This window comes from Leptodactylus fuscus, chromosome 2 (genome assembly GCF_031893055.1).
Source record: "Leptodactylus fuscus isolate aLepFus1 chromosome 2, aLepFus1.hap2, whole genome shotgun sequence".
NCBI lineage: Eukaryota > Metazoa > Chordata > Amphibia > Anura > Leptodactylidae > Leptodactylus > Leptodactylus fuscus.
The window spans coordinates 121,500,577-121,527,896 of record NC_134266.1 but is presented as its reverse complement, the minus strand read 5'-3'; the positions used below and the strand labels follow the sequence as shown (position 1 = coordinate 121,527,896).

Sequence of the window (27,320 nt, the reverse complement as noted above, 5' to 3'; positions counted from 1 at the left end):
AGCGCTACCACCAGTCTTGTCTCATGCCAACTGTAAAGCATCCTGAAACCATTCATGTGTGGGGTTGCTTCTCAGCCAAGGGAATCGGCTCTCTCACAGTCTTGCCTAAAAACACAGCCATGAATAAAGAATGGTACCAGAATTTTCTCCAAGATCAACTTCTCCCAACCGTCCAAGAGCAGTTTGGCGATCAACAATGCCTTTTCCAGCATGATGGAGCACCTTGCCATAAAGCAAAGGTGATAACTAAATGGCTCAGGGAACAAAACATAGAGATTTTGGGTCCATGGCCTGGAAACTCCCCAGATCTTAATCCCATTGAGAACTTGTAGTCAATCATCAAAAGACGGGTGGACAAACAAAAACCTACAAATTCTGACAAAATGCAAGCATTGATTGTGCAAGAATGGACTGCTATCAGTCAGGATTTGGTCCAGAAGTTGATTGAGAGCATGGCAGGGAGAATTGCAGAGGTCCTGAAGAAGAAGGGTCAACACTGCAAATATTGGCTTGCTGCATTAACTCATTCTAACTGTCAATATAAGCTTTTGTTACTCATAATACGATTGTAATTCTATTTCTGTATGTGATAAAAACATCTGACAAACGAACATAAAAACCAGAGGGCAGCAGATCATGTGAGAATAGAAGATTTGTGTCATTCTCAAAACTTTTGGCCATGACTGTATATTATAGAGCTGCAGATAAATATTCTAATGCTGACTGTATTTTCAGCCAGTGATATCTCTGAAAATAATTCAGATGGCACTGCAGAGAATCTCATCTTTCATATGACATAAAAAGCAAGTTTGTTCATTTTATAATGTCAGAGATATGACTATTTGAAGTGATCCTCCCCCTTATTTTCTCTATGCTTTGCTCCCATACACAGTAACATTTAACCCTTAAGTACTATCATCGTGTCTATCATAATAATATGTGTATGATATTGGTGTATGATAGACACTATGATAGTACGTAAGGGTTAAGAGGACTTTTCAGGTCCTTGGGCACATGCAATATTATACACCGCTAGAAAGCAGACAGTGCGCTGAATTAGGCTTTCCCATTATGTGCCCCTGGTGAAGAGCTATCGGTGCCGTTTCTGACAGTAGAGTCCAAAGTGCTGTACAGTCAAAGGGGGCGTTCCTTACCGCCCACCCATGACGCTGAGCAGCACCCTACCCCTTCCCGGAAATACATGTCCACAGACTAGTACTGGGGTGTGCTCCTCACCACACAGCGTCATGAGTGAGCAGTAAGGAACGCCCCCTCTGACTGTACAGCACTAGAGGCAGGAAAAATATAGAAGCAAGAGAAAGGGAGAAAACAATGCAGAATTTCACAGAAAGGATCCAAAATTTGTTAAAGTATTTTACATAACTTATTAATGACACTAATACTGCCATAAATCAAAAGTTGTCCAAAAGTTTAGTTATGCTTTAAACTCTGTTAGAAAAACCTTTTTAATGTATGCTTAATAAAGAGGTGCATTCCCAGTATCAATAAATATGTTTAGAATGAAAACCTGATACTTAGTACCTAATGACCAGCTCCCTTCAGCCTAAGGTTTGTTGTATGAGAAATGTATACATTTTGTAAACGACAAAACTTGTTCCTAAAATACTTGTTCCAAAAATTAGCCCAACCCTGCCTTGCCCGGCATAACAGTCTATAGTCATTGTGAAAACATGACCTAGGCTTGAAGTGTATTTTATAAATGTATCACCAACACTACAGAAGTTTTTTCATTTCAAAACAATGTCTTCAGATCAGAGGTTAGTACAGCCATATGTTTACAAAAGAAAGGACAGGCCAGAAACTTCATGGTTCCGCAATGATCAGACTTCCTCCTCTGCTATCCGCCCTGGAAATATTTGGAAGGCCAGATCTGGTAACTAGCTACATTCCAGAGAAACAGAAAGCAATCCAGAGTCTCAAGGGTCTTTGAGCAGCAGCTTATATACAGTCTTTTTCATTTGTGTACACGAGCAGGCCATTAAGAAACTTCTCCCAAAAACGTCTGCCCAATCTAAAGCAGATGTCCTGCTGTAATACCTCAACTTCTTTGTGATCTTCAAGAAAGAAACCTCTAATTTAAACCGCACTGTAAATTCCAAGGCATGCTGATGTATAAGATGTCAGAATTATGCAAGGTCTGCTGTTCCGCTACACAGATGAGGATGAGCCGACACGGGATATAATTAGAAAACTTCCACAACACTTACTTCTGTTTGGTGAGTTCCACAAGGTGGCAGAAGATTTAGATAATCGCTTGTTGATTATTGAGTCTACATGCCTGGGAAGGTTTACTGCAGACACTGAGCATCTATTTACAGCTAAAGTTTAGGAGAAACAAGAAAAACACAGCACAGTACAATAAGTATCTGATAAGTAAATAAATGTATAGCCCCAGGATCGACATGCACATCACAACAGGAGTGTAGCTGTCTGCTGACATTACAAAGCAATCAGCCAAACGGCCATTCATCGAATAGCTCTAAATTCAGGCTCCCTCATTAACATGCACGTATGGCTCATCTCAATGCAAATGTTATGTTTTAATAAAGCAGAGGATATGCAGCTTCCACCTGTCGCTGGCCAAATTATCTCCAGGAAAAACAATAAAATCCAACCTGTCCAATTCTTTTGTTTCCCTAACATCAGACTTTGGGAGAAGGGAAGACAGCCCATAAAGACATGAGATTGTTGTTGAAACCCAGAAGAATGATGGGATCTGCTAAAAAGTCTAATCTCTATGTCAGAGATATAGATATAAATATCTAAAATACAAAAAAAACACATTAAAGTTATTATTTACCTCCTTTATGTCCTGGAGAATTCTGGTTCAAAGCACCCGCCCATGACCATCGCTGTTGGCGTATCTCTGCCCAGGTCTTTTTTGTGGCACGGTTGACTGCTGCCTCATATTTCTCCTAAGAAGTGACAATGTAATATGGTCAGAAACACACATAGAGATGGAGTACATTTCAGATAATTTTTTAAATATTGGGATTACAGTTTCTAATGACAATATTGTTCATATTATTATGGGCAGCACGGTGGCTCAGTGGTTAGCACTGCAGCCTTGCAGCGCTGGAGTCCTGGGTTCAAATACTGCCAAGGGCAACTTCTGCAAGGAGTTTGTATGTTCTCCCCATGTTTGAATGGGTTTCCTCCGGGTACTCTGGTTTCTTCCCACACACCAAAGACATACTGATATGGAATGTATGTATACTGATATGGGACAGTGACTGACAATATCTGTAAAGCGCTGCGGAATATGATGGCGCTATATAAGTAAGCATAATAAATAATATAATATTATTATGGCGGATGTCGGGAAGGGGTTGGCCACTTTCAGACCAATATTGAAAAGACAAATCTTATTGTTGGTATAATAAAAATTTGTACAGTTTTCCAATATACTTTCTGTATCAATTCTTCACAGGTTTCCAAATCTCTGCTTGCTGTCAGTAGATAAAAATCAGTCCATGGTCATGTGATGGACACTCAGTGTACAGTTATAGTCACAGAACAGTAATTAGTCATCTGCCTGGTAACGTGCTGTGTACCTGTGTGTCCATAACATGACCATGGACTGATTTTTATCTACTGACAGCAAGCAGAGATCTTGAAAACCGTGAGGAATTGATGCAGAAAGTAAATTGGAAAATTGGATATCTTTTTATTACACAAACAATAACCTCTGTCTCTTAATATTGGTCTTAAAGCGGACAACATCTTTAATAGACTTAGGAACAGTTAAAATGATTTGGATAAACACAACAGATTAATGCTCAGGGTGACATCAGATAAGGCAAGTCATTGGACTTTTGAGTCTTGGTGACAGGTTCTCTTTAACCCCTTCCCACGCCATGACATAATATTATACATTGGATTATACACATACAAATAATGTTTGGAGATTCCAAAATGTCTCACTTCTTAGTGCTCCCCACCACACTGGCACCTTAGGGCCTCTGCAAATGCCTCATGGCACTTGAAAATGATTCGAGCAACGAGAACAGGCAAGTATGCTTTTTATTTTTTTTACTGCCCCAGTTAATTTAAATTTTAAAAGGGTTGACCATTTTTGCCTGGACAACCCCTTAAATGGAACGTTTATACAAATACTCATATAAATCATCCGATAAAAAATGGACAATTTTTTTTTTTTTATGTCTGTACACTCCATATGTCTGCTGACAAGTCTGTGTATAGTGCAGTATGCAGTTTTTTCCACACAGATTTTGGAAAGACAGTTGTGTGAACTGCTCCATACACAATTATTGATCCATTTGTAATCTGTTGTACACATTCATCAAAAATACAACTGTATATAAAAATAAGGTCTGGGTGTTCTCGTGTTGGTTATTGATACTTAATCTGGTACTTGAAGTAAAAATGTATTCGGTAACTTAAAGGATGTACAAGTAGGGCTGAAATACAATGGAAAAGAAGCCAGCTCCATGCTTACATAGACATACCTTATTTTTCTCATACTTTAACCTTTGTCTTTCTTCCAGTATGACCCGTTTCCTCTCTGCCTTGAGCCTCTGTTCTTCCAGCTTCTTTCTCCGGTCTTGTATTTGTTTCTCCCTAAGCTGTTTTGCCTTTTCCTCTTTCTCCAGCCACACATTCTTCTTGGCAGCTGGAGACAAGTAGAGAGTTGGGTTAGTACTATACTAGTGGCTGCAGGTTAATATGATCAGCACTATGGCTAGGCTGAATGCAATTTGCTAGAAATATATTCAATATACTGTTTTTGTATCCAGCTAAATTTCAAATTGGGAATTTACATTTTCTGTCATTTTATTGCAAATCCTCCAGCAGAATGATGGATATCATTTATTTTCTATGGCTGAAGCTGATGTTCTGTCACAGAATCTGTAGACCATTGAAATAAAAATAGTAATTACAGTTAATTCTTGGTATAAGTGGGTAAGTAACCATTTTGTACTATGGGGAGGTCAACTTTTTTCATGTATTTTTCTTTACGTGTAACTGGAATAAGTCACAACAGCAGGTCATTCACCCTGACGCAAAACAAAGCCCCACACCAAGCAGAAAGCATCATTCATTCTGCATTGTATAGTGCAGAGATGTCTATACAAAGAGCCTCTTCTATTCCTTCATCCTCTGGCATCTGCAGGGTGACATTGGGGACTGCAGAGATGCGCGGGGCACCGCCTTAAACTTCTGCAGTAGGTTTAGATCAATGCTTATGGCCTGACATAAAAACAATATAAAGAATCTGATCAATATCTGTAATCCGGCAATCTCACAAGCTTTGGCAGTATTCCAGAGAGTTAGACTATCCACCCTTCACTGAAACACTGGCGTGCCCACTGCTTGGTATTAGAAACAAGCAAACCAGTATATCTGATCTCACTACTTAACAACCACATGCTGTGCCATGTAACAAAGCTGACACAAGGAAAACAGGTTTTTGCCATAGATATTTTAGTAAAGACTGTTTGATGATGAATAAAATAAACTTGTGAGTCAGACTAGTAAATCTAAAATCATATTACCCTAAGTATCAACTTCCTTGCACCAGCAAAAGATTACAGTGCAATGCATTGAGATATATCAAGTTGCTATATCTTTCTGACCCAGCTCAGCACCTTAAAATTCAGAACACGAGTTATTAGTTATTAGTCATCCTCCATCAGAGAATAACCAGGAGTGACATCCTCACACTGTATGGGAAATATTCACTCTGGGCACTGGCATACTTCCATAAAAAATTTTTTTGCTATAGCAGATTTCTTATATAAAGCTATATGAATTCACAAGCCTGGAGCTTATCTTAACAAGTACCACAATATTTTTTTGCAATGTTCTACTTTTTAGGGAATTTCCATTTTTGTTTCTCATCTACTTACATAACGGGCAGTTCACATCACATTTTCATCATCAATTTTTCAGATACAAAAAACTGATCATCCATCAATCTGAAAACTGATCAACTGACCATCCATTAAAAACAAAACAGTTTCTGTAGAAAAGAAAAGTAGGACATACCACAAAAAAAGTCCCACAAAATAAACCAGACAGATACTGATAGTCATCAGTTTCCATTCATTTTTAGCATCTTTTTTTTTTTTGAACGTGTAAAACGGATTAGTAATATTGATGATGAAATCTTAATGTGAAGAGCGCCCAAATCTGTCATTTTGGATTAAGTACAAATAAGAAGCCATATGCAGTCACTATAAATAACAGTTGACTGAAGAGAAAACTGCAAAAATGCAAAATGAGTCCAGATTGAAAACCCAAGATCTCTGCTTCTTGATTTGTTTGAGAGAAGTGAAATATTTATGCTGTTTAGCCTCCTCTACGAATGAAATATTCATGTGTCTGACTTGTGAGCTTTTCCGGCAAGGGCAAATTTCAAGAGTTCTGATGGGTGAGACGAAGCCTCTAGCATGACACAGGGATAATAACAAACACTGTGCTGTTTACACTCCACAAATAAAAGATCTACTGCAATTCTCCCAAAAAACCTCACCCAGATACTTGGCCCTTTCTTCTCTCCTTTCCTTAGCTTGCTTCTGCCGTTGCTCTGCTTTCTGGGTATCTGTGAGGGAATTCAAACATAGGTTCCAGTATATTTAGATAGTCTGTGAAAGCTTATTGTACCATAGAAAAGGGCAAATAATGCTTAAAACACTAGCAAGGAGAATAACAAATAATTATAATCAAAAATAATACAGTATAGGTACAGAATAGTCAGAACAGGTTACATAGTGGCATGCATTGAAGATATGGGTCAACAGAAAGTACCTGAGACAGTATACATTGAAATTGCAATGTGAATAGGCTGACAAGCTTATGACCCTAAAAATGAGGTCAAGGACCAATGTATATAGCCTGCTATCTTCATATCATTCAATGGTTAAAAGTGCAGGTTTAAGATGAGACTACATTAATATGTTAATGATGTATGCATGGAATATATTGAATTGCTGCAATTACATCTGCTGGAAGAAAAACATTGAACATTATTGATCTGTAAACAAGGTCTTCAAAGAAGCAGAATTCTGATTAACATTAGAATTAGGAAACTAATGTTGGCCTTCTGATATATTCCATGCAGGCCGTCTCCTCCTGTGAACAGTTTCTTCACTGTAGTCAATAACTGGGTGGTAGGATGAGAAGTCTGCAGCAATTTTTTGTTGTTTCATAAAGTGTAAAATAGAGCTTAAAAGATCATTAAATGGTACTGCGATAACTCACCAGCATGGATTACACAGGGCAATGTGCCTCCTATTAGCTGCATCTTTTATGCTACACAAAACCTGCAATCTGCCAATTTATGGTCACTTTATACAGTGTATACACTTTTTTACCTAGCTAATATCGATCCTAATATTCTGCTTAGGGTAGGTTATCCAGATCTGATTGGGGTGGGTCGAGTATCTGGACCCTCACAGATTAGTGTCTGAAAGTAGCGGTGGTGCTGGGTGAGAGCCTTTTCTACTTCACAGGCTAGTGACCTTAAAAGGGGTTGTCAAATTATGACAATTTTTCCCCGTCCTCTGGATAGGAGATAAGTGTCCAATCACTGGGGGCCCAATTGCCGGGGGGGGGGGGGGGGGGACACACCAAAAGGTCTGCATGTAAATGTCATGGAATGGAATGGAATGTCAGTGTGCTTGCATGACTGGCAAACCATTCACTTCTATGGAGTGCCTTGTAACCCAGGCACACTGGTCCTCCATTCACAGGAGGATTTAGAGGGATTTACAGTCTCTTGTCCTCTGGATCACTGAGGGACCTGGAAATCAGGCCCCCAGCGATTGGACACTTATCCCATTTTGTGGATATGGAATAAGTGTCCATAACAGGACCACCCCTTTAAGCTCATTCATCATGAACGTAATGGGGCTGAGCTTCAATACTAAGCACAGTAACTTTGCTAACAGCTTGAAATGATTTCCTAATGTATGGGCATTTTATCTTTTATGAGGAAAATCAGTTTAAATTGATTTAATAATAACCTACAATGCAGCAAGCACCCCCAAAAAAGTTTCAAGCTGAAAATTTTACTATATCTATGTATCTCAAGATAGACTGAAAATTACATGTCTACAGAAGTCTATGATGAGAGCAGAGAGAATAGTAAGCAGGAAGTGCAATAGACAAGAGAAGGAGAACAGATTTAGTGTTCGTAATACTTCTCTTTATATGTCCTGTATGAACCTGTGGCTGTTCCTGAGTTAGAGACAGACAGTTATGCAGTAGATTCCTCCTCTACCTATTGTGTGGACTGTATGGCAGCTAGCCCCCACCCACAAGTTGGAGACTATAAAAATATAGCATGCACAGGGGTGAAAACACAATAGAAGTCATATAATGACCAGAAATAGTGTTACTCCTCACGTACACACACATGGAATTTTCCCTTATGTCATTGAGTCAATCTTCAGCTGAAGACTTCAGTAGTCTAAGAAAGACTTACACAAATGCAAAGCATTGCAAGCCATTAGAAAGACTGATTGTTAATGGGATTTTCAGGAATTGGAGAGCAACCTGCACGCAGACTGGGAGAGGTAGAAAATAAAAAGGGAAAAAAACAAATACAAAACACACACTCACCTGTCCCTGGTGCTCTGTTGCCCCCTGCTACTGTCCGTTCATCTTAGCATGGCATTGATGCCAGAAGTCCTCAGCCTTAGGTGATCATAGAGACCAGTCAGCAACCTAAGTGGTCTCTGACAATGAACCAGTGACTTAGATGTCTTTGAGGACTTAAATTACATCATTGGTCCCTCTCAAGCAACCCCTGAGGCTGCTGGCCCCAAATGTCATGTGAGACTGTGGACTTCTGTCATTGACACACCTGAACAAGACTGAAAGAACGCCGGTGCCGGCAGACAACAGAGCACCAGGAACAGGTGAGTATATTTCATCATTTTACACATGCCCTGGCCTCAGCGTGGGTTGCTTCAATTCCTGGACAATACCTTATGCAGCATATCAGCGGTAACTAGACTGTCAGACGTGATTTAGCTCAGAGCTAAATAAGCACTGTGCTGACAGCAGAGAAGCAGAAAAAGCATGTTAGCAGCAGCCAAACCAAGTCATCCACGTTCATGTAGAACACAGAGCGTAAAGGGCCAGTTGTATTGCCCTTATTACTTCTACCAGGGTTACAAATGTTTTGTGCAACCCAAAATCTGATACATTTAGTTACCTCTGTTTGATCTTTATACATTTTGGCTATATGTGAGCTGAAGATCTGCAATGTATACTGTATCACTGTGAAATGATGGATTCAGCAATATCACATACAGCATTAAGAAAGCAGGTAGTGAGAAACAGAGCCTGCTGTAACACTGATACATCAGAAGAGGCAAACAACAACAAACAGGGACATCAATTTCTAATTGTTCCAGTAAAAATATGTTAGCTCTAAAAAAAAATCACTTATGTGCCAACCAATGGGTACTAAAGAAGGTTTGAGGCGCACCTAGTTTTTGTTTGGGTGTAACGGCCGGAGGAGGAGATTGGGCAGCAGAGGGAGAAGTCCCATCACATCTTACTATCTGCTGTTCTTTTGGAGAACTGAGACTTTCATGTACTTGTGATGTGCTTGGTCTTTCAGTGTGTGGTAAAGAAGTGTGATCATCACTGGCTAATCTTGGTCCCTCCTCAGCGGAAACACAAGAGTCATCTTTTTGTGAAGATGTAGACGGCCCTTCTGCGGATTGTACTGTATCAAGTCCACAAGTTTGTTGCAAGAGTTGACCATTAGTTAAAGAAGATCTGGCAGTTTCTGCTTGTGTCTTTGTTTTCGGCTGTTCACTTGCTAACCCAGAGTTGAAGCTATGTGTGGGCTCTGTTGGTGGCTGTACACCGTCTTCTGTTGTTGATTCAACACCTATAAAATATACAAAAGCCTATATTAAATATCTGTGTCAAAAATCAATGAAAGCATATCATTTCTCTTTTTTAGGTTGGGGAACATTTTTTGTAATATACCTCTAACCATAGTGCTCAGTACGGACGGCTCCTACACTACCCCTCACTACACTTTTTGCTAGTGGGGATGCAGTGTGGAGAGATAGTGTAGGAGCCGCAAGTGCTAAATACCACAGTGCTATGGTGCTCAGTAGTTAGAGGTACAGTGCAGACAGGGATGGTAAAATAAACTTTAGTTTGATGTATATTATCACAGTAGAGCAGTCTTTAGAAAACCAGTTTTGTCCTACAAGGAAATTAAATAAACAAATAAAGTATATTACAAAAAGTGTTCATCAAATAGCCCCCCAAAACAATGAAAAAAATACACACACAAAAAAAACCCAACACTACAGTTGTGCTTAAATACAATACTGAGTCAATGCCTAGTTGTACACAAGAACACAATACATAAGACATTGAAATGTACTCCACATTCCGCTATAAAGTCACCTCCCCCCTCCCTCTGCCTGCATACTCAGTTATGTACATGGGGCCTAAAAGCTAGGTCTTCTAAGATATTAAAGGATTTGGCCACTTTCACACCAATATTGAGATTCCAATGTTATGGTTTGTATAATAAAAGACATACAATTTTCCAATATACTTTCTGTATCAATTCCTCACAGTTTTCTAGATCTCTGCTTCCTGTCATTCACTCTGCTTGATGTCAGTGGATAAAAATTAGTCTATGATCATGTGATGAACACAGGTGGACAACTCGTTATGGTCACAACACAACAATCAGACAACAGCTTGGTAACGAGCTGTGTACCTGTGTGCTCATCACATGACCATGGACTGATTTTTATCCACTGGGAGTAAGCAGGATGAATGACAGAGCAGAAATCTAGAAAACAGAGGAATTGATAAAAAAAAATATATATATATATATATATATATATATATTGGAAAATTGTAAAACTTTTTATTATACAAACAATAATATTGAACTCTCAATATTGGTCTGAAAGTAGTCAACCCCTTTAAGTGGAATATGCATGAATATGTCATCATTAATGTAACATATAGGAAATGCATGTTCATTTGTATTATACGTGTCTTTTTCGGAACATTGTGATGACATGCATTTCTATGATTACAGTCAGTAAGGTCTTTTTAAACCTTATCAGAGAAAAATTATTTTTCTCCACTTATCAGACCCCAGCCCTAACCTATAGGCTGCTCAGTTTACTGTTAAAATCCCGTTTTAGTGAAGACAGTTTGTAGAAGTCTATGGAGAGGGAAGACAGGCAGAGGAACCAAGTAAGAGAGAGAGACGCATACAAAGTTGCTGCTGCACCTAATAGAAAATTTTTGAGGGTGGATTTGAGCAATTTGGAGCAGGGGGAGGAAAAAAGCGTGATAAGTGGAGAAAGAAAACAGCCTCTCGTAAGATATTAGAAGGTTTCATATATTTGTTTTTCATTTATGAAAAATTAAACTAGTCATACTTTAAATAGAAAGACATTTGCTTTCCTATGAAATGGTATTATGCTGGCAATATTTCAAAGTTTGTCTTTTGTGTCTCTCCCAAACTGCAGCCAACATTTCACATTAGAGTTAATAAGCTATTTATGGCACTTAATATTTTACTACAATTAAAAATATATGCATAGATATTAATAATTTATAACTAATTTCTGAGTTGGGCAGCTTCAAAACTGTGTGGATAAACAAGACAGTGTTTAAATCCATCATTTCACCACAAGAGTTAGAAGATCTCTTATTCATTCTCAGCTTGGACGTTATAGCGCCCTCTCTTCTACTTGTGGACATTATGTACATGTTTTCAGTTCATACATGTAGAAGACACTATCTCCATCAATTGCACTTATTAGCATCTGTTAACAGGCAGCGCTCCTCTAATTTCAGTGCATTTGGAGTTTTCGCAGCAAGTGAAGTTATTTTTGGTGCCTAAAGTAATATTAAAGCTATGTAAATAGCATATGAGGTACCAAAACTAACAGCATTTATTGCTTGGGAACAGTGGGGGCTAGAGAAAAAAATCCATCTGTGCCGGATTAGTGGAGCAGTGCCTATTAGATAATGTAAAGAAAGACCCAGACTTATTGGAGGTAGTGGGTTTCCTATGAAAGGAACATGGTCCATAGACACAATGGACTGGTGCAGACCCTACTAATGCTGAGTTCACACCAGCGTTCAGCACTCCGTATTAGGTTTCCGTCTTCTGCCGGCAGAAGACGGAAACTTGTCATGCAGAGTCCATCCGTGAGCGCCGGTGAGCGTTTAAAGCTCTCTGTGGCAAAACCGTTTTTTTTTTTTTTTTTTAAACCGGACACAGAGTACTGCATGTCCAACTCTGTGTCCGGTTAAAAAACAAAAACAAAACGGTTTCGCCGCAGAGAGCATAAAACGCTCACTGGTGCTCACGGCCGGACACTTTTCAAACCCATTCAAATGAGGAGGAAACGGAAACCTGAATAACGGAGTCCAGGGCGCAGATGTGAACGAGCCCTGACTTATATAGGAGAGTTTTCTAGGCATGCTCTATGACCTGGGCAGAGTTCATTGCACAGAGGGTGTAAGGTGTAAGATTACCTATTGTGGCTGTGGATTCTTATCTACATATACTGTACATGATAGCTGTGATTTTCAGTTGCTGATAAGCAAAGTGGCTGCTACAAAGAATTCTCCTGTAGAAAACAGGAAGCCACAGCAAATTATATTGCCTAGTGGACAAAGTCAGAATTGCAGGATTCTTAGGAATTTATTAATATACATAACATGGAAAAATGTTAAAAACCTCAGCAAAATAATAGGACAACACACTGCCTTGAACCTATTCATAATCACTGCAAAAATATAACTATGGTCTAGTTTGAGTAGTGGATGAGGAGGGCAATTTATTAAGATTATTATTGTAGGTACATCTTTTAATATTTTGTTTTATTTCTTTTATTCTCTGAGAATTGAAAAGAAAAAAAACAAACAAAATAAACATTAGCATTGTCTAGTGATATAGAGCAAGTCACAATTCAACACTTAAATATAACACTAAGAGCCGATTCACGATTAGTTCTGCAATACTGAGACTGGTTGGCTACAAAACAGAGACAGCATTCAAAGCATAGGAAATGTAACAAGTACTAGAAGTTGCAACATGTTGATAGTTACCAACTTGTTGCCATTCCTTATACTGTACTGTATGTATTATTTAATATTAGCTTCATTTAATTGGACAGTACTTTTAAAAGGTGATATCTAGCGATACCACTGAATACTAGTTATACAGATAAGACTACATTTACATCTGCGTCGGAGTCTCCTTTGGAGGACTTTTTTTTCTCAGAGGAAGAGCAAGGACTAATGTGAACTGAGCGCAAGAAAAACATGCATGCCAAAATAAGGTCTCAATCACAAAATTCAATTTAACACCTGTATCAGTTATATATTTGAAGCCGTTTGTGGAGTAGTGTTACCTATTGTTGCTATTGCTATTGCCATTGCTACTTCTGATGTCCATATTTTTTCTATATGACGAATAGATTTAAAAACCATAACACCCCCCCCCCAAAAAAAAATAAAAAAAATAAAAAAAATAAAAAATTAAAAAAAATAAAACAAAACTAACACTGAGGTTAGCGGCTAGGCAATTGACGGAAATACTATGAGAAGACAGATGGTCTGACCATTCTTCTATCCTTAAATTGCCATAAGTTTGTGAAATTTGACACCAAGTTCCTAAACTTAGAAAAAAAAAATTGACCCATTAGAAAGTTCAAAAGTTGCTTCTTGTTGAGGACACAGTATATCTCAACTACTCACAGTATTGGGGGAGGGAAGATATCACCCTCACAAAGAACTCCTGAACTAGACATCTGCCAAAGATGAGTTATGAGTTTTGAAATGCATTAGATATATTCATCTTTCACTTTTATTTAGAGCTTAGAATTATCTGCTTGTCCTGTCTGTAGTATCTCTCAAAATGTAAAAACCTTTTTGGCTGGGAGATATTGGTTTAGCTGGGCTTGGAAAAGTTTGCTATTAGCAACATGTGCATAGGTCATATCTGGTGGCAAACGTCCATCTGAACTCTAGAGCCAGCTTCACCAATGATGTACAGTTAGGACCAGGAATGTTTGGACAGTAACGCAATCTTCATGATTCGGGCTCTGCGGCCACCACATTGGATTTGCATTGAAACAAATCAGTGGCGTAACTACCGTGGTAGCAGCAGTAGCAGCTGCCACAGGGCCCGGGACATTGGGGGCCCGGTGGCAGCCGCTACCGCTGCGTTTTTTTTTTTTTTTTTTTTTAATAGGCCGTTACTGGCTGGAGTTACTCCAGCCGCTAACGGGCCCTATATACTTACCGATCCTGGCAGGGGCCGGGATCGGTAAGTGACACTGCGGGCCCCACAAGCACTATTATGCTCGGGGGTCTTTTCGGACCCCCGAGTATAATGATCGGAAGTGCAGGAGAGGTAACTGAACATAAAAAACTGTGTTACTTACCTCTCCAGGCTCCGCGCAGGCTTTGGCCTACTTGTGTGACGTCTCAGACGTCACATGATCGGGGCCTGCGTCCTTATGCGTCACGACGCAGGCTCCCGGTCACATGACGTCCCTGACGTCATTGAAGATGGCCGCCAGCGGGGAGTCGGGAGACAGGTAAGTTACAGTGTTTTTTTTTTTGTTTTTTTTTATGTTGTTCTTCCCCTGGGTCTCCGATTATTATACTCTGGGGTCTGAAAAGACCCCAGAGTATAATAATTGTTAATGGGTGTCCACAATGGGGCATAATAGTGGGTGAAGGGGCCACAATGGGGGATAATACTGTGTGTAGGGGCCACAATGGGGCATAATACTGTGTGCAGGGGCCACTATGGGACATAATAATGTGTGCAGGGGCCACTATGGGATATAATAATGTGTGCAGGGGCCACTGTGGGATATAATAATGTGTGCAGGGGCCACTATGGGATATAATAATGTGTGCAGGGGCCACTATGGGGTATAATAATGTGTGCAGGGGCCACTATGGGACATAATAATGTGTGCAGGGCCACTATGGGGGATAATACTGTGTGCAGGGGCCACTATGGTGCATAATAGTGTGTGCAGGGGCCACTATGGTGCATAATAGTGTGTGCAGGGGCCACTATGGTGCATAATAGTGTGTGCAGGGGCCACTATGGGATATAATAATGTGTGCAGGGGCCACTATGGGATATAATAATGTGTGCAGGGGCCACTATGGGGTATAATAATGTGTGCAGGGGCCACTATGGGGTATAATACTGTGTGCAGGGCCACTATGGGGGATAATACTGTGTGCAGGGGCCACTATGGGGTATAATAATGTGTGCAGGGGCCACTATGGGGTATAATAATGTGTGCAGGGGCCACTATGGGGTATAATAATGTGTGCAGGGGCCACTATGGAGCGTAATAGTGTGCGTAAGAATGCGGGGGGTGGGGTCGTGCGGGGTTTTCAGCGTCGGGGGGGGCCCATGTCAAAGGTTCGCCACGGGGCCCCGCTATTCCTAGTTACGCCACAAACAAATAATATACAATTGAAGTCTGTAAAAATATCCTGTGAAATGTTCAAGAATTGGACATATTTTTCTACAAAGCCTTCTCATTTCAGCAGCTCAAAAGTAATTGGACAAATTAGCATCACCACAAATAAAATGTTCATTTTCAGTACTTGTTAGAGAATCCTTTGCAGGCAATGACTGTCTGAAGTCTGGAACACATGGATGTGAGTAAATGCTGGGTTTCCTCCTTTGTGATGCTTTGCCAGGCCCTTACTGCAGCTGCCTCAGTTGTTGCTTGTTTGTGGGTCTTTCTGACGTAAGTTTTGTCCTCAGCAAGTGATAGGCAAGCTCAATCTGGATGAGATCTGGAGATTGACTGGGCCATTACAGAATATTTCACTTCTTTCCCTCAAATTCTTGGGTTGCTTTTGCAGTATGTTTTTTGTGGTCATTGTCTATCTGTACTGTGAAGTGGCATCTGATCAATCTTGCTGCATTTGGTTGAATGTGAGCATAAAGTATATCTTGAAGCAAATACAAGGGTGTAGAGAAACTTGTCAATGTCAACACACGAACAGTCCCTAATTGAACAAGCAATATTTAAAATATATCTTTTATTAAGTAAGACTAGTTAAAAGCGTCCCTAATCAATCCCCACCAAAATCCCAGTCCCACCCTCTAAGTGACTCCCAGAGGGATACGATGTCTAAGGTGTGGTTACTTAGTTTGTTCAGAAAGTATATGGTTTGCAGTTCTGGTTACAATGTATCCTGCAGCCTTCTCTATCCCGTTTTCCTTCTCTCTTCACCACACTCTATAAAATATCAATAGCTGGTTTACTGCTAATGTCAGGTCCCGGTCAATCTATTGTACCAGCGTTACCCGGTCAATCAATACACCGGCTGACCTGCACCTAATGAATCTCACCCCCAATAGCTAGTTCTCACCCTACATAAAACTGCTAAGATTTTCACCCGACGTGTTTCCCTAAATCAATAGTTCATCAGTGGGGTGGTTTAGCAGTTAATGCCCTGCAGATGAAGTGCGGTAAAAACCACAGTTTGTGGGACCATAGTGGTTGGCCCCACTACTTAGAGACTGACCTGACCTGTTTTGCTGTCTGCTTGAAAAATCGGACATCTTAGTGAACGGACACTTAAAGACAGACACGGACTGTAAAAGAAAGCACCCGATGTCCCATTAAATCAATGCAAAATGTACGGACACTAGCTGTCGGACACAGACGGTAGTGTGAACGCCCCCTAACAGCTCAGTTGGAGAGTTGCTAAGGAGAATGCTACAGCCTGAATCATAATAAAAAGAAAGTTAGATTGGTTACAGAATAAATAAAGTATATTACAAAATGGTCTACAAACACCCCAAACTCGATAGCCAAAAAAAAGGGGTGAGAGTTACACATGAAGCCCATATTGATTGAAGTTCATTTTGATAAACAGCTAATATGTCAAAACTTGTGTCACCGTCCAAATATTTTTGTACCTAACTGTATCTGTGTCACCAATCTATGACAAACACCTAGAATTGTGCTCTTATGGCAGATACCACAACCAAATACCTACAAGTTACAGTGCTGCATTACAAGAGCCAGGAAAGACAACAAACCACTGCGGGGGTTAATTTTCTATGGAAATAGTTGTGCAGATAGCAGCCTTTAGCGTTCTTGTGTCCTGTTCATTAGTGAGCTCCCATCCCAACAGGAATGATCAGGCTGCAGAATATTTTTAGTTCTTGTAGAGCAGGAAAAGAACAAATGTGTTATAACCAAAGTCCTAACCTCAGTGCAAGAAATCATAGTGAGCTATGTTCTTATCGTCAGTCACATGAGACTGTAGTGAAGGAATGACTCAAAAATTTCCATACAGAAATTAAAGTATAACTTGGTATATAGAGGATGTCTTCTCTCATTTCTGTCCAATACTTCCGTATTAACTGACTATATATTTCCCCCGTGAGCCTGTAGCTGCTTTCCATTCTAAATGGCAGACATTTTAGGAAGCAGCTAAGGGTTGATGTGAAGGAGGGGTAAGTGAACAGGCAAATAAAGGCAATTGTAAGGGGAGTCTACCACCACAAAAACCTATTGTAAACCACATTAGGCTGCATTCACACAGAGTTTTTTTTGTCAGGAAAGTGACTCCGATTCCTCCTCCATAAAATGCTTCACCATACAGTCCTATGTTGAGGCGTTTTTAGGAGGAGGAATTTGATTCAATTTCCTGACCATAGTGAACATAGATTTTTTGTGTGTCAGTGCAACCTTGCTGTATCCAAACATGACAGTATATAGTACAGGCATCGGAAGTGGCCCAAACAGATGACCCGTATAGTAGCCACTAGTTGGCCACCATTGATCAGATATTTATGGCCTATTGTAAGGTTAGGTTGTATAAATAAAAGAAACAAAAATCCTAGACAACCCTTTAGTTGACAATAACTAGTGCCCTATTGGATGGAATAATGACTTCAAGTATAAAGGTGTTGTATCCCATCTCTGCTTATTTACCAAGACATGTATACCCCCTCCCCCAACTGTCTTGGTAGGCAGCCCCTTCTATTGTGGGAAGGGTCCGTGATCACCACAGCTGCCCTCTGTGCATTCTCCCCTACAGCTGCTCACTCCAGAACTGCCAGTAATGCTGCACCTGTTAACTGAAAGACTGTCTGGGGCTCAGCCCTGACACACAGTTTTTGGCAGCTGTCGGACTATAGGGACTCGCCCTTATCACTATAAAAAGTTGCAGACTCAATATCTATTTTATATATGAAACAATTAAGGCATAGATCATTTTCAGTCTGTCTGTCAAGAACAAATAAACTAGACCTGGTATATCTGAGGTTCCGATGACACCTTTTATTTAAGACGTAACGCTAAAACCGGGAAATGTTCCAAAGTAGAAAGCCTTCAGTTATTATTACTCCTCCCTTTAGCTCTTGGTTTATAATGATAGGATTAATATTTTGTGCATCAAAACAACTCTGGTCCTTTAGGTGTGTTATACACAAGGAACTGAAGGTGTCTTGGGTATCTGGCATCAAGGATGTTTGCGGCAGATCTTGTAAAGTAGCACTCTGGTGATTGTGTTTCTTTCATCATCTACGTATTCCCTCAATATAGCTAATTCAGTCAGTATTAGTTATTAGCCTTCTCTTCAATAAAGGCATGTGACTCACTCTGACCAGCTATTTTCTACATGGAATACTACACAGGTGGATAGTACCACACAAGCTCTCCAGATGGGAGACAGAAACCTCCGTCACTAACTACTGATGAGGGGATATCGTCACTCCATAGGGAGAGAACCACCATTTAGGTGTGAGTCTTATTAAGCCATGAGCGCTCCACTGTGCAAAGGAACATGGAAAGAATATGCAAATCGCCCTCTAGTGGTGTGCATACTTAAGGCACTGGCATCCTAATTACATCATGGAAGTCAGATTTGCATATTCTTCCCATGTAACTACTGATGAGCAGACAGTTCCTGGAACACAAGTATAACTGAAGGAGTATATAGCTCAGCCTCTCTAAGGGCATGCCCACATGAATGACAACAATGGACCCATTGATTATAATCGGGACCATTGGCTGCCTGTTATTCTTGAACTGACAATGTCAGATGAAAAGTTCGTTTTGCAGGACTTTTTCATCTGGGATGATTTCTAATGGATTCTGTGCACATGTGAATGTAGCCCAAGGTGCAAGCACTGTGGTTAAATACAGTGTTGTAGGAACATGCATGTGTAAACAAGCACACGTCTCCATAAAGTTGTGGCCCAAACATTGCATCTCAGTGGCTAAATGTTAAAATTGCTAAAACATTACAATCTACCTACAGTTCGAGCTTAAAACATACTACAATGATTTCTCAATATGTTTCATTGTGAAAGCTGCTCAGTGAAAATTTAGGCTAGGTTCATATCTGTGTTGGAGTCCACATATGAGACTGTTGCAGATTTCTCTAAAATTGGAGGAGAGAAAAGTCCTGCAAGGAGGAGTTTTCTCCCCGCCAGTTTCAGAATAAAATCAGTAGGCCCTATTATAGTGTATAGGGTACACAGGTAACTGCTTTTTTAGTAGGTGGGCTCCCCATGTAGACTCGAATGACCAAGAGACGAATACTAGTGTGAACTAGTGTAACGGGTTAAAATTTATTTTACTTGTTTTAGGGGAAGACAACTAGTCAACAAAAACAGACTGCAGCTTACAGCAGATAATACAAAGTTCATTTTGCAGAAACAATTAGAATGTTTGTAGTTTTTTACTTTTTTCTGTGATTACTTTTATACAGTATGCACGTTTACACACACATACATATATCTTAGACTGTACCCGCTATCTAGCCTCCATGGTGCTTGGATTCAGATGACATTAAAACCCAAGCAGTCTGACCTTGCAAAGCTTCCAGCTGCCAGAAGCCATCAAAAGACAGGGAAGGTTCCAAACAGCCAACCCCTTCCATTTACCACATAACTATGATAACCACGTGGCTGCCAGCTCAGGACCTAGGGAGGGTGACTGGTGCTGCATACATGAGCACTATGAAGAAAACCCTCCAGAGTGACTAAAAGTAACAGATCACTAGAACCTGTATATGAAAACAAGCTGCTGAAATGTTATTGCTAAGATAGGAAAGGCTTCATGCCAAACCCATTTAACATATTCTGTAGGGGGAACTTAATTGTAAACTGCTTTAAATCAATAAAGCATAATTGGTTTTAGAAATGGAACGCTGGAACGAATAGACATTAGAACATGTCCATCAGCAGCTATAGGAATTACCGTGATGAGAAAAGTTTCAGGGGTTATGCCACAAACATTATTTAGGGTCTAACTAGTGAGACCCCCATTAATCCTGAGAACAGGGAGTGTTTTACTCCCGTTGAGTGTGTAGCAGCGGATACAAGTGGGTCTCCGTTCCCTTCATTTCAATGAGTGTGTCAAAGAAAGAAGCATGCTGTACTTTGACTATTACTAACACTCCCATTAAAAATTAATTCATTAGGGTGTCTTTCTCACTGGGAGTAATATACTCTCCATTCTCAGGATTGATGGAGGTCTCAGCGGTCAGGACCTGACTGATCAGGATTTGAGATCCGGCTTGCTTCATATTAATGCATCTGAAAATTTTATATGATTAATTCTATCCAATATATCCCACATTTAGAGATTTCACTCAATAATGAAAAAGCCTTAGATACCATTATTTGGCCTAATAGTAGCTAAGTTTCCAAGGAGTAGCTTTGGCTTCCCTGCTCCTTTTCTCTCATCCCTCATGTTACCATATAACCACCCCACTACACAACACAAGCTTTCAAACTATATCAATCCTTCACCCATCCATATTGCCAGGCTCACTTGTCAGGGGTACCTTCTTTTAATGGCGCTTTTAGCTTTGGCAATGGAGCCCATGGGAGAAGCTATTATTGCCCACCAGGACAATAAACGGTTTTATGGCCATTTCTTAGGGGTTGTTCACACAGGAGTACATTTTCCTAGCTAAAAATTCAGCTTCAGGGATATAAAGCTAAATCTTTCCACTCTTCCAAATTCTGCAGATGTGGTATTTTCTGGCTCTCATTAATTTCAATGGGATTTCTTAGGAGGAATCTGCCTGAAGATTGAGAAGGATACTTATTTTTATTCTAGCTGAAAAAAATATCAACTAGAGGAAAAATCAGCATCTGACTCTTCTTGAAATAAAGGGATGCTGGCTTCAGGTGGAATTTGGGGCTGATTTTTAGGCAGAATCCATTTCAAATTCAGTGCCCAATTCCTCCTTGTGAACATGCCCTTACTCTTGCAATTTGCTTATTTGCAGACAATCTTCTCCATTTCACACCCCCATATTATGCTGCCCAACTGGTCTTCCCTTCTTCAGAAGTTCAAACAAGACTTCAGTTGTACAAGAGACACTAAACTCTGAAAATGAACAAAAAAATAAAACTATGCATCATATAGCAAAGGGGTTATCCATCTTTCAATCCATATTAATGTATGGTCTATCTTTAAGACAGGCTATCAATATTAGGCTAATTGAAGTCGATAGAACAGAACTGCAGTACTCAAAGTCACCACTATACTTTACATGGCAGGAGATTATTACTAGGAGTTGCACTGTACAGCCCATCTGCGGGGTCCTGGATATTTGACCCCCACTATCTAACAATCAAAGTCTATGCTAAACAATGGATGGAAAACGTTTTGTCCTTTTGTTTTACTATTAAACTTTTGTAAATATCCCCTGCATGGGGATCTGTCAATCTTGGATACGTCATGGTACGATTCTCTTTTAAACTTTAAAGGGAGCCTACCATGTTCCCAAGCACATTCAACTGCCACCACAACATTAGAGTGATAAGTAGCCTACCTGTATTGTATAGGTCACTTTTGTGGGAAAACTATTTTGAAGTCTTATGCAAATGAGGCAGTTGGTGGACTGTGGGTGGGGCTTTAGCTTCGGGAGCACTGCTCTTGGTAGGATGATGTCATAGCAGTGGGAAAATCTCCCACATCAATGGGTGGTGCAGGAAGGATGTGGTAAGGGTGTAAGTGGCAGAAGCAGTTCCCCAGTGAGGTAAAGGCCGGTCTCCAGGGCACCAATGAGTAAGACTTCAAAGTGGCATCCATAAGAAAGGTATATTATTTATCACTGTAATGTGCTCGGTAATGCTGTGGTGACAGCTGAATATGCTTGGAGGTGATGGATTCTCTTTCACAAAATCATTATGAAGCTATAAAAGGGTACGGTTAGATAGATGCATGTAAGATCACATACCTGTCAGATAAATACCATTTCTTTAAGCTAAAATAGAGATACATAAATGAAAGACTAAATTTCACATACAAAACAACTTCATAGCATCTGCCACAATGTGTGTTTGACATTTTAAGGATCCAAATGTAGAGATAGATACTGAAATGTAAAGCAAATGTGACCTCTTCTCTGTTTGGCATGTCACAGAACTGCATGGATGCGGATGCCAAGATTACTTAACTAAATTGGAAAAGTCTGGGTAGAACCAGCACAGTACAAAGACTAAGGCTGAGTTCACACAGGGTTTTTTGGTCAGGATTTTGAGGCCGAATTCGCCTCAATGGGAGCTGTCGGTTCTTTTTTCCGAAAGCCATTTGTTCTGGCTCCCAGAAAAAAGAACGGACATGCTCAATCTTCAAGCGGATTAGCCTCGCTAATCCACCTGAAGACACTCCCTCCTCCCATTCATTTGGGCTTAATCTGGAGCGGAGTGCGCGACTGGATGCCGGTGCACTGCACCAGCATCCAGTCACGGCTACCCGTATTTTGGATCGGAACCTGTGGCAGCTTCTGCCTCAGATTCCGGTCCAAAATACCCCGTGTGCACTCAGCCTTAGGAAGCTTAGTTGATAATATACTTAAAGGGAGTCACCACCACAAAATCCACTTATATGATGTTGGCCGGATACCTTTTTGTGTCAAAAGTGCACTTTTGCTACAGAGAAATTCAAGTTTCATTCCATATGAGCAGTTTGGTGCACTTGGGGCACATAGATGGCAACTAGCATCCTACTAACATGCAGAGTAAGTTAAAACACATGTATACCAGTACAGCCTTATAGTCCTATGTTTGTATTGTAATTATCAATTCCACTTTCTAGCGCTCGCTCACTCACATGGAACACCTTTGCTATGGGGCCCTTTGTATCACATTTATATCACAGGACACGTTTCAAAAGCTTGTATTTAATCCAGTGTAGTTAGACCTCCACCAATGATTGGAATGAAGGGCCTTGATGCTTTTTTGAGTGCTTGGAAATATCACCAATCTCATATTGACTTTCATGCGATGAAATGGTACTGTGAAACACAAAGGGGTATGGCAGTCTCGGAAGTGTCTGAGGCGCTGTCATTCTTGGCATATTGACACAGATTAGAGTACTTTTATACTGCAGAAGTGGTCATGTTTATATACTGTACTGTGGTATAAAATAGTGGACCTGTCCTACAGGAAAAACAGACTCAGAACTGACATATACTGTGATGAGAAGGTCTGAAACTGAAATAAAACAGAACTATCATTGCTTTTGGTTTGATTTTAGCAATAGGCATTATTAAGACCTATCATATGAGGCTGGAATCAGTTTTTGCTGATACAATATTTTTATTCATTCATTCATTGCAGCAGATTTATGAAGACAATGCCAGTCCTCAGTAAACTGGTGGCAGCCCTCCCTGTGCCTCCTTGTTGGAAATGGTGAGGGTGGTACAAAACAAATAAGTAAATCACAATTTGTTGCGCAACCACCAGAATTTTACGCTTTTTTATGCCTTAATGTACCCCAGTGTCTGGAAATTTAGATATTCCTTTATATAAAGCCTAAACAAGCATAATAAATCGGAAACACTAAAGAGATTTTTTGTTTTTTTAAATACACTAATTTTAATGAAAATATTTGCAGGAGAACAAAAATAAATAAAAGAAGAACAAAGCAGGAAGAGATTTGTGGCACTGAATAAATGCTGGACTACACAGTTAAGGAATCTGATAGTCCTGATGCCTTTGGAGCGGGTGCTAGAAGCCTATTCTTCTCACACAGAGATAGGAGCAGAGCTAGGAGAATCTAAGCAAGAGAATGATAAACAGCGACAGGAAGATTAATAGAGACCATCCCTGGAAGTCTCATTCACACACAGGCAGTCATGTGACCACGAGGACAGCCATGTAACATCTCTGTGCCCACACTTGCTGCTGCTTTAAATACTGACCTTAGCTAATGCGGTAAGAATGCAGTCACTCTTTCGGAGAAAGAACATGCCCATGCAGCAACCATTTTACCGTGAAAGATAACATGGAGCACATTTCTTACAGTCCTTGTGTGCAAACATGTGGTTTTACAGAGAACTAGAACTGAGACACATTTAGAATTCCTTGAATCAATACTCAGTTCCCATACCTCCCAAGTGTCCCTTTTCTGACCCTCCTTTTGACCCTCTTTGATTCTTAGTTGTCCCTCATTTGTTATTAGAGATAGATGTACATTAATCTAGCTGTATATTCAGATATGTTAATATTTAACTAAAACCTATTCAAAACAGTAAACCTCAAGCGCCCCTCAGTAACAAACAAAAAAAAGTTGGGAGGTAATGTCATGGATACTTTATTGAAAGAGGTTAGTAGAGGAAAGTCCATTGGGGGATTCACTCAAAGAAAAGAGCTTCAGCACTATGTCATGTGTCTAAAGCACAGAATAGATGAAGCAAGCGGCATTCATAGAATAAGACCTTCCATTGCTTCTATCTAGATTACTGCTGTGCAGGGCTAGGAAGTTGAGACTAATTTTGTGTGGCATCAAAGGAAAGTCAGCAACTCTGGCTTCAGAGTAAGAATTTATTATTTTTAATCATACAATACAATAATATTGTATAATTCTATACATTATTACATAGAATTTCAGTTACTAGCTTTTGACTGAATTAGAGGATTTTTAGAGCTTCTGACAGACCATGGCTGTCGCCCATCAGGGAAGGTGTGTGAGAAGGAGCAGGAGTCGGGTTTGGCCTACCAACACCACAGCCCTACTATTGTATAAACCTACACGGCTGCAGTCATCCACTAGTGACCTCTACTATATTCTATCACACGCCATCAACAGTTGTTTCATTTATATGCACTTAGTAAATCAGTCAGCACATAAGAAAGGGCACAAAACCCCCCAATAATGACTATATCGTCAATTCATTGACTCAGGACATCAGTGCTTTGTGGCAGTGCTATTCATTAAAACTACAATGATCTTTTTTGTGTATTATGAGCCAATGTTCTGCAGAACACTTTATCCAGTTAAAATACGCAGGACATAATAAAAATGTCTAAACCCACATCTGAAATGTAGCATGGCACAAATAGTGCACTAACCTCTAATTCACATTGTGCTAACATTCTCTGAAACAGAACTGATCTTCGCAAATGTGGATACAAGGGGACATCATTTACTTACACATGGCTTGTCCAAGAGCGTACATCTATAAGGGGCATAATATAATCTGGGCTCCAGCTGCAGCTATTCACTTAGTAAGTTCAGGTAAAGGACATGGGGCTGATCTGAAGATCTGGTTCACACATGGGAGGCTATAGTGTGGTGAAGAACAGCACTACTAGGTCACAAAATAAAAAGCTACAACTACAACATCATATTTACATTCACTTATTTTTTTATTGTGTCTAGCCTACAGGTTTAATAATGTTGTTGATTAATACATTGGGTTGTGATGGATATGACCATATCAAATATTTGTAGGTTTTAATTTAGCTTCATTTTCTAGGATACAAAACACTTTTTCATGAAAAAAAGTGTTTTTTTGTTTTGGCAAATTTTTTTTAAACTGCATTTTCAAACATTTATTTATTTTAACATTTTCTCTAGTCCACAACGAAATAGTACACTACACTACATATGTAATACACTGCTAAGCAACTTATCAGGCACTGCCCCTGGCAAGGGTTCACAGGTGCCCCAAAATGGCAGATATAGGGGCCTATTGTTAGACCCTCATAACAACCCATTGGGGCTTGTAATCGTATCAAAAGAGGGTGGGGGGTGATGGTAGGGAGGAGGATAAAGCTACAAATCAATACAAAATGTGTTATCACTGTCTATGGCCACCGCAGCAGGTGCCCGGTTGACAGAGTAAGCCATCCCCTGCGATCGTGCTGGCACATCCAGCTGTGCCAGCACGAGCAGAATGATGTACATGTAAGACATTCTGCCCTAACTTCCCTTCGCAGACAATATACACGCAAGTCATTCAGTGAGATCAGTCAGGGTATGACTGCTCATGCAGATGTTCACTTCTATTGTTGTCAGCAGATCATCCAGGTTACACAAGTAGATGCCGAACAAAGATCATTTCTAATGTCACAGAAAAGCCGTGATCTGATGACTAACAAGAGCTTTCTCATACACCGCTCATTTCATACAGGCCAATGATCGAGAATGAACGTTCCTACAAAAATTCTGAAAAAGTTCCTTGTTCTCCAGACCAGTGAGTGTGTGAGCGGGCGGACCCCCACTGATCTGCAGGTTATCTTCTACCCTATGGATAGGGAAGAACTTTCTTTCATAAAACTCACTGCCCCATCCCCTTTCTAACCTACTAAATCTCCGCAGCAGCTCACATTTCAGGCAATTATAATTTCATTTCATTTTGGCAGCTTTAGTACTGGAAAGCATGAACTGGAAATGACACACTGCCTTTAGGGGGATTTTAGGTTACCTGCTATCAAGTCTTCATGTTGTGTCCAACTTCCTTACCTGTGCATGACTCACTATCTGTAGTCATTTCCTGCCCCTCCCCAAAATACCAGAGTAATGCTCAGATTCCTACAGATTGTTCTGTAATGTTTGGGACACAGAAAAGGAAATAGTGATTATATTGATGAGACAAAAAACACAACACACACCTCTTATCTGTGACCAACCCAGGATGGATATGATGCATGTGACCTGGTATTGAACAGTCACAGAGTCATACCCTAAGTGCCTATTACTTTCCTTCAACTTTTCCATACACTAGACATCTGGGGTTAGAAGAGATTTATTTTACATAGCCTATAAAGTGTGAAGAATCTCTGCATCAAAAAGTTGCTATTGAGAATATAAACAAGACACCGAAAACATATTGATGGCTTAAAGGATTTGTGCCACAAAGACAATTATCTCATATCCATATTAGCACTTCGGTCACATACAGCATCCTGAGGAATTTTTGGTCCCTCTCTAGACAGGCTCCAAAGTGATCTTACACTTATCCCCAATTCTATGGAGGGGGAAAGGAGTCTTTGGTGGCAC

General features: G+C 40.1%; 1 protein-coding gene across 6 annotated transcripts in view; it reads right to left on the bottom strand.

Moving 5' to 3' along the window:
• Nucleotides 1–27,320, bottom strand: part of MAP7D1 (MAP7 domain containing 1) — a 63,228-nt gene that overhangs the window by 16,475 nt on the left and 19,433 nt on the right. For 4 of the 6 annotated variants that reach the window (XM_075264506.1, XM_075264507.1, XM_075264508.1 and 1 more), the window contains 5 exons: nucleotides 9,482–9,892; nucleotides 6,518–6,586; nucleotides 4,491–4,654; nucleotides 2,822–2,936; nucleotides 2,229–2,339 (listed from right to left, as the gene is read on the bottom strand). In XM_075264506.1, the coding sequence (XP_075120607.1) occupies nucleotides 2,229–2,339; nucleotides 2,822–2,936; nucleotides 4,491–4,654; nucleotides 6,518–6,586; nucleotides 9,482–9,892 (870 nt within the window). The remainder of the gene's footprint in view (nucleotides 1–2,228; nucleotides 2,340–2,821; nucleotides 2,937–4,490; nucleotides 4,655–6,517; nucleotides 6,587–9,481; nucleotides 9,893–27,320) is intronic. The other 2 variants (XM_075264510.1, XM_075264511.1) reach the window with 1 other exon arrangement.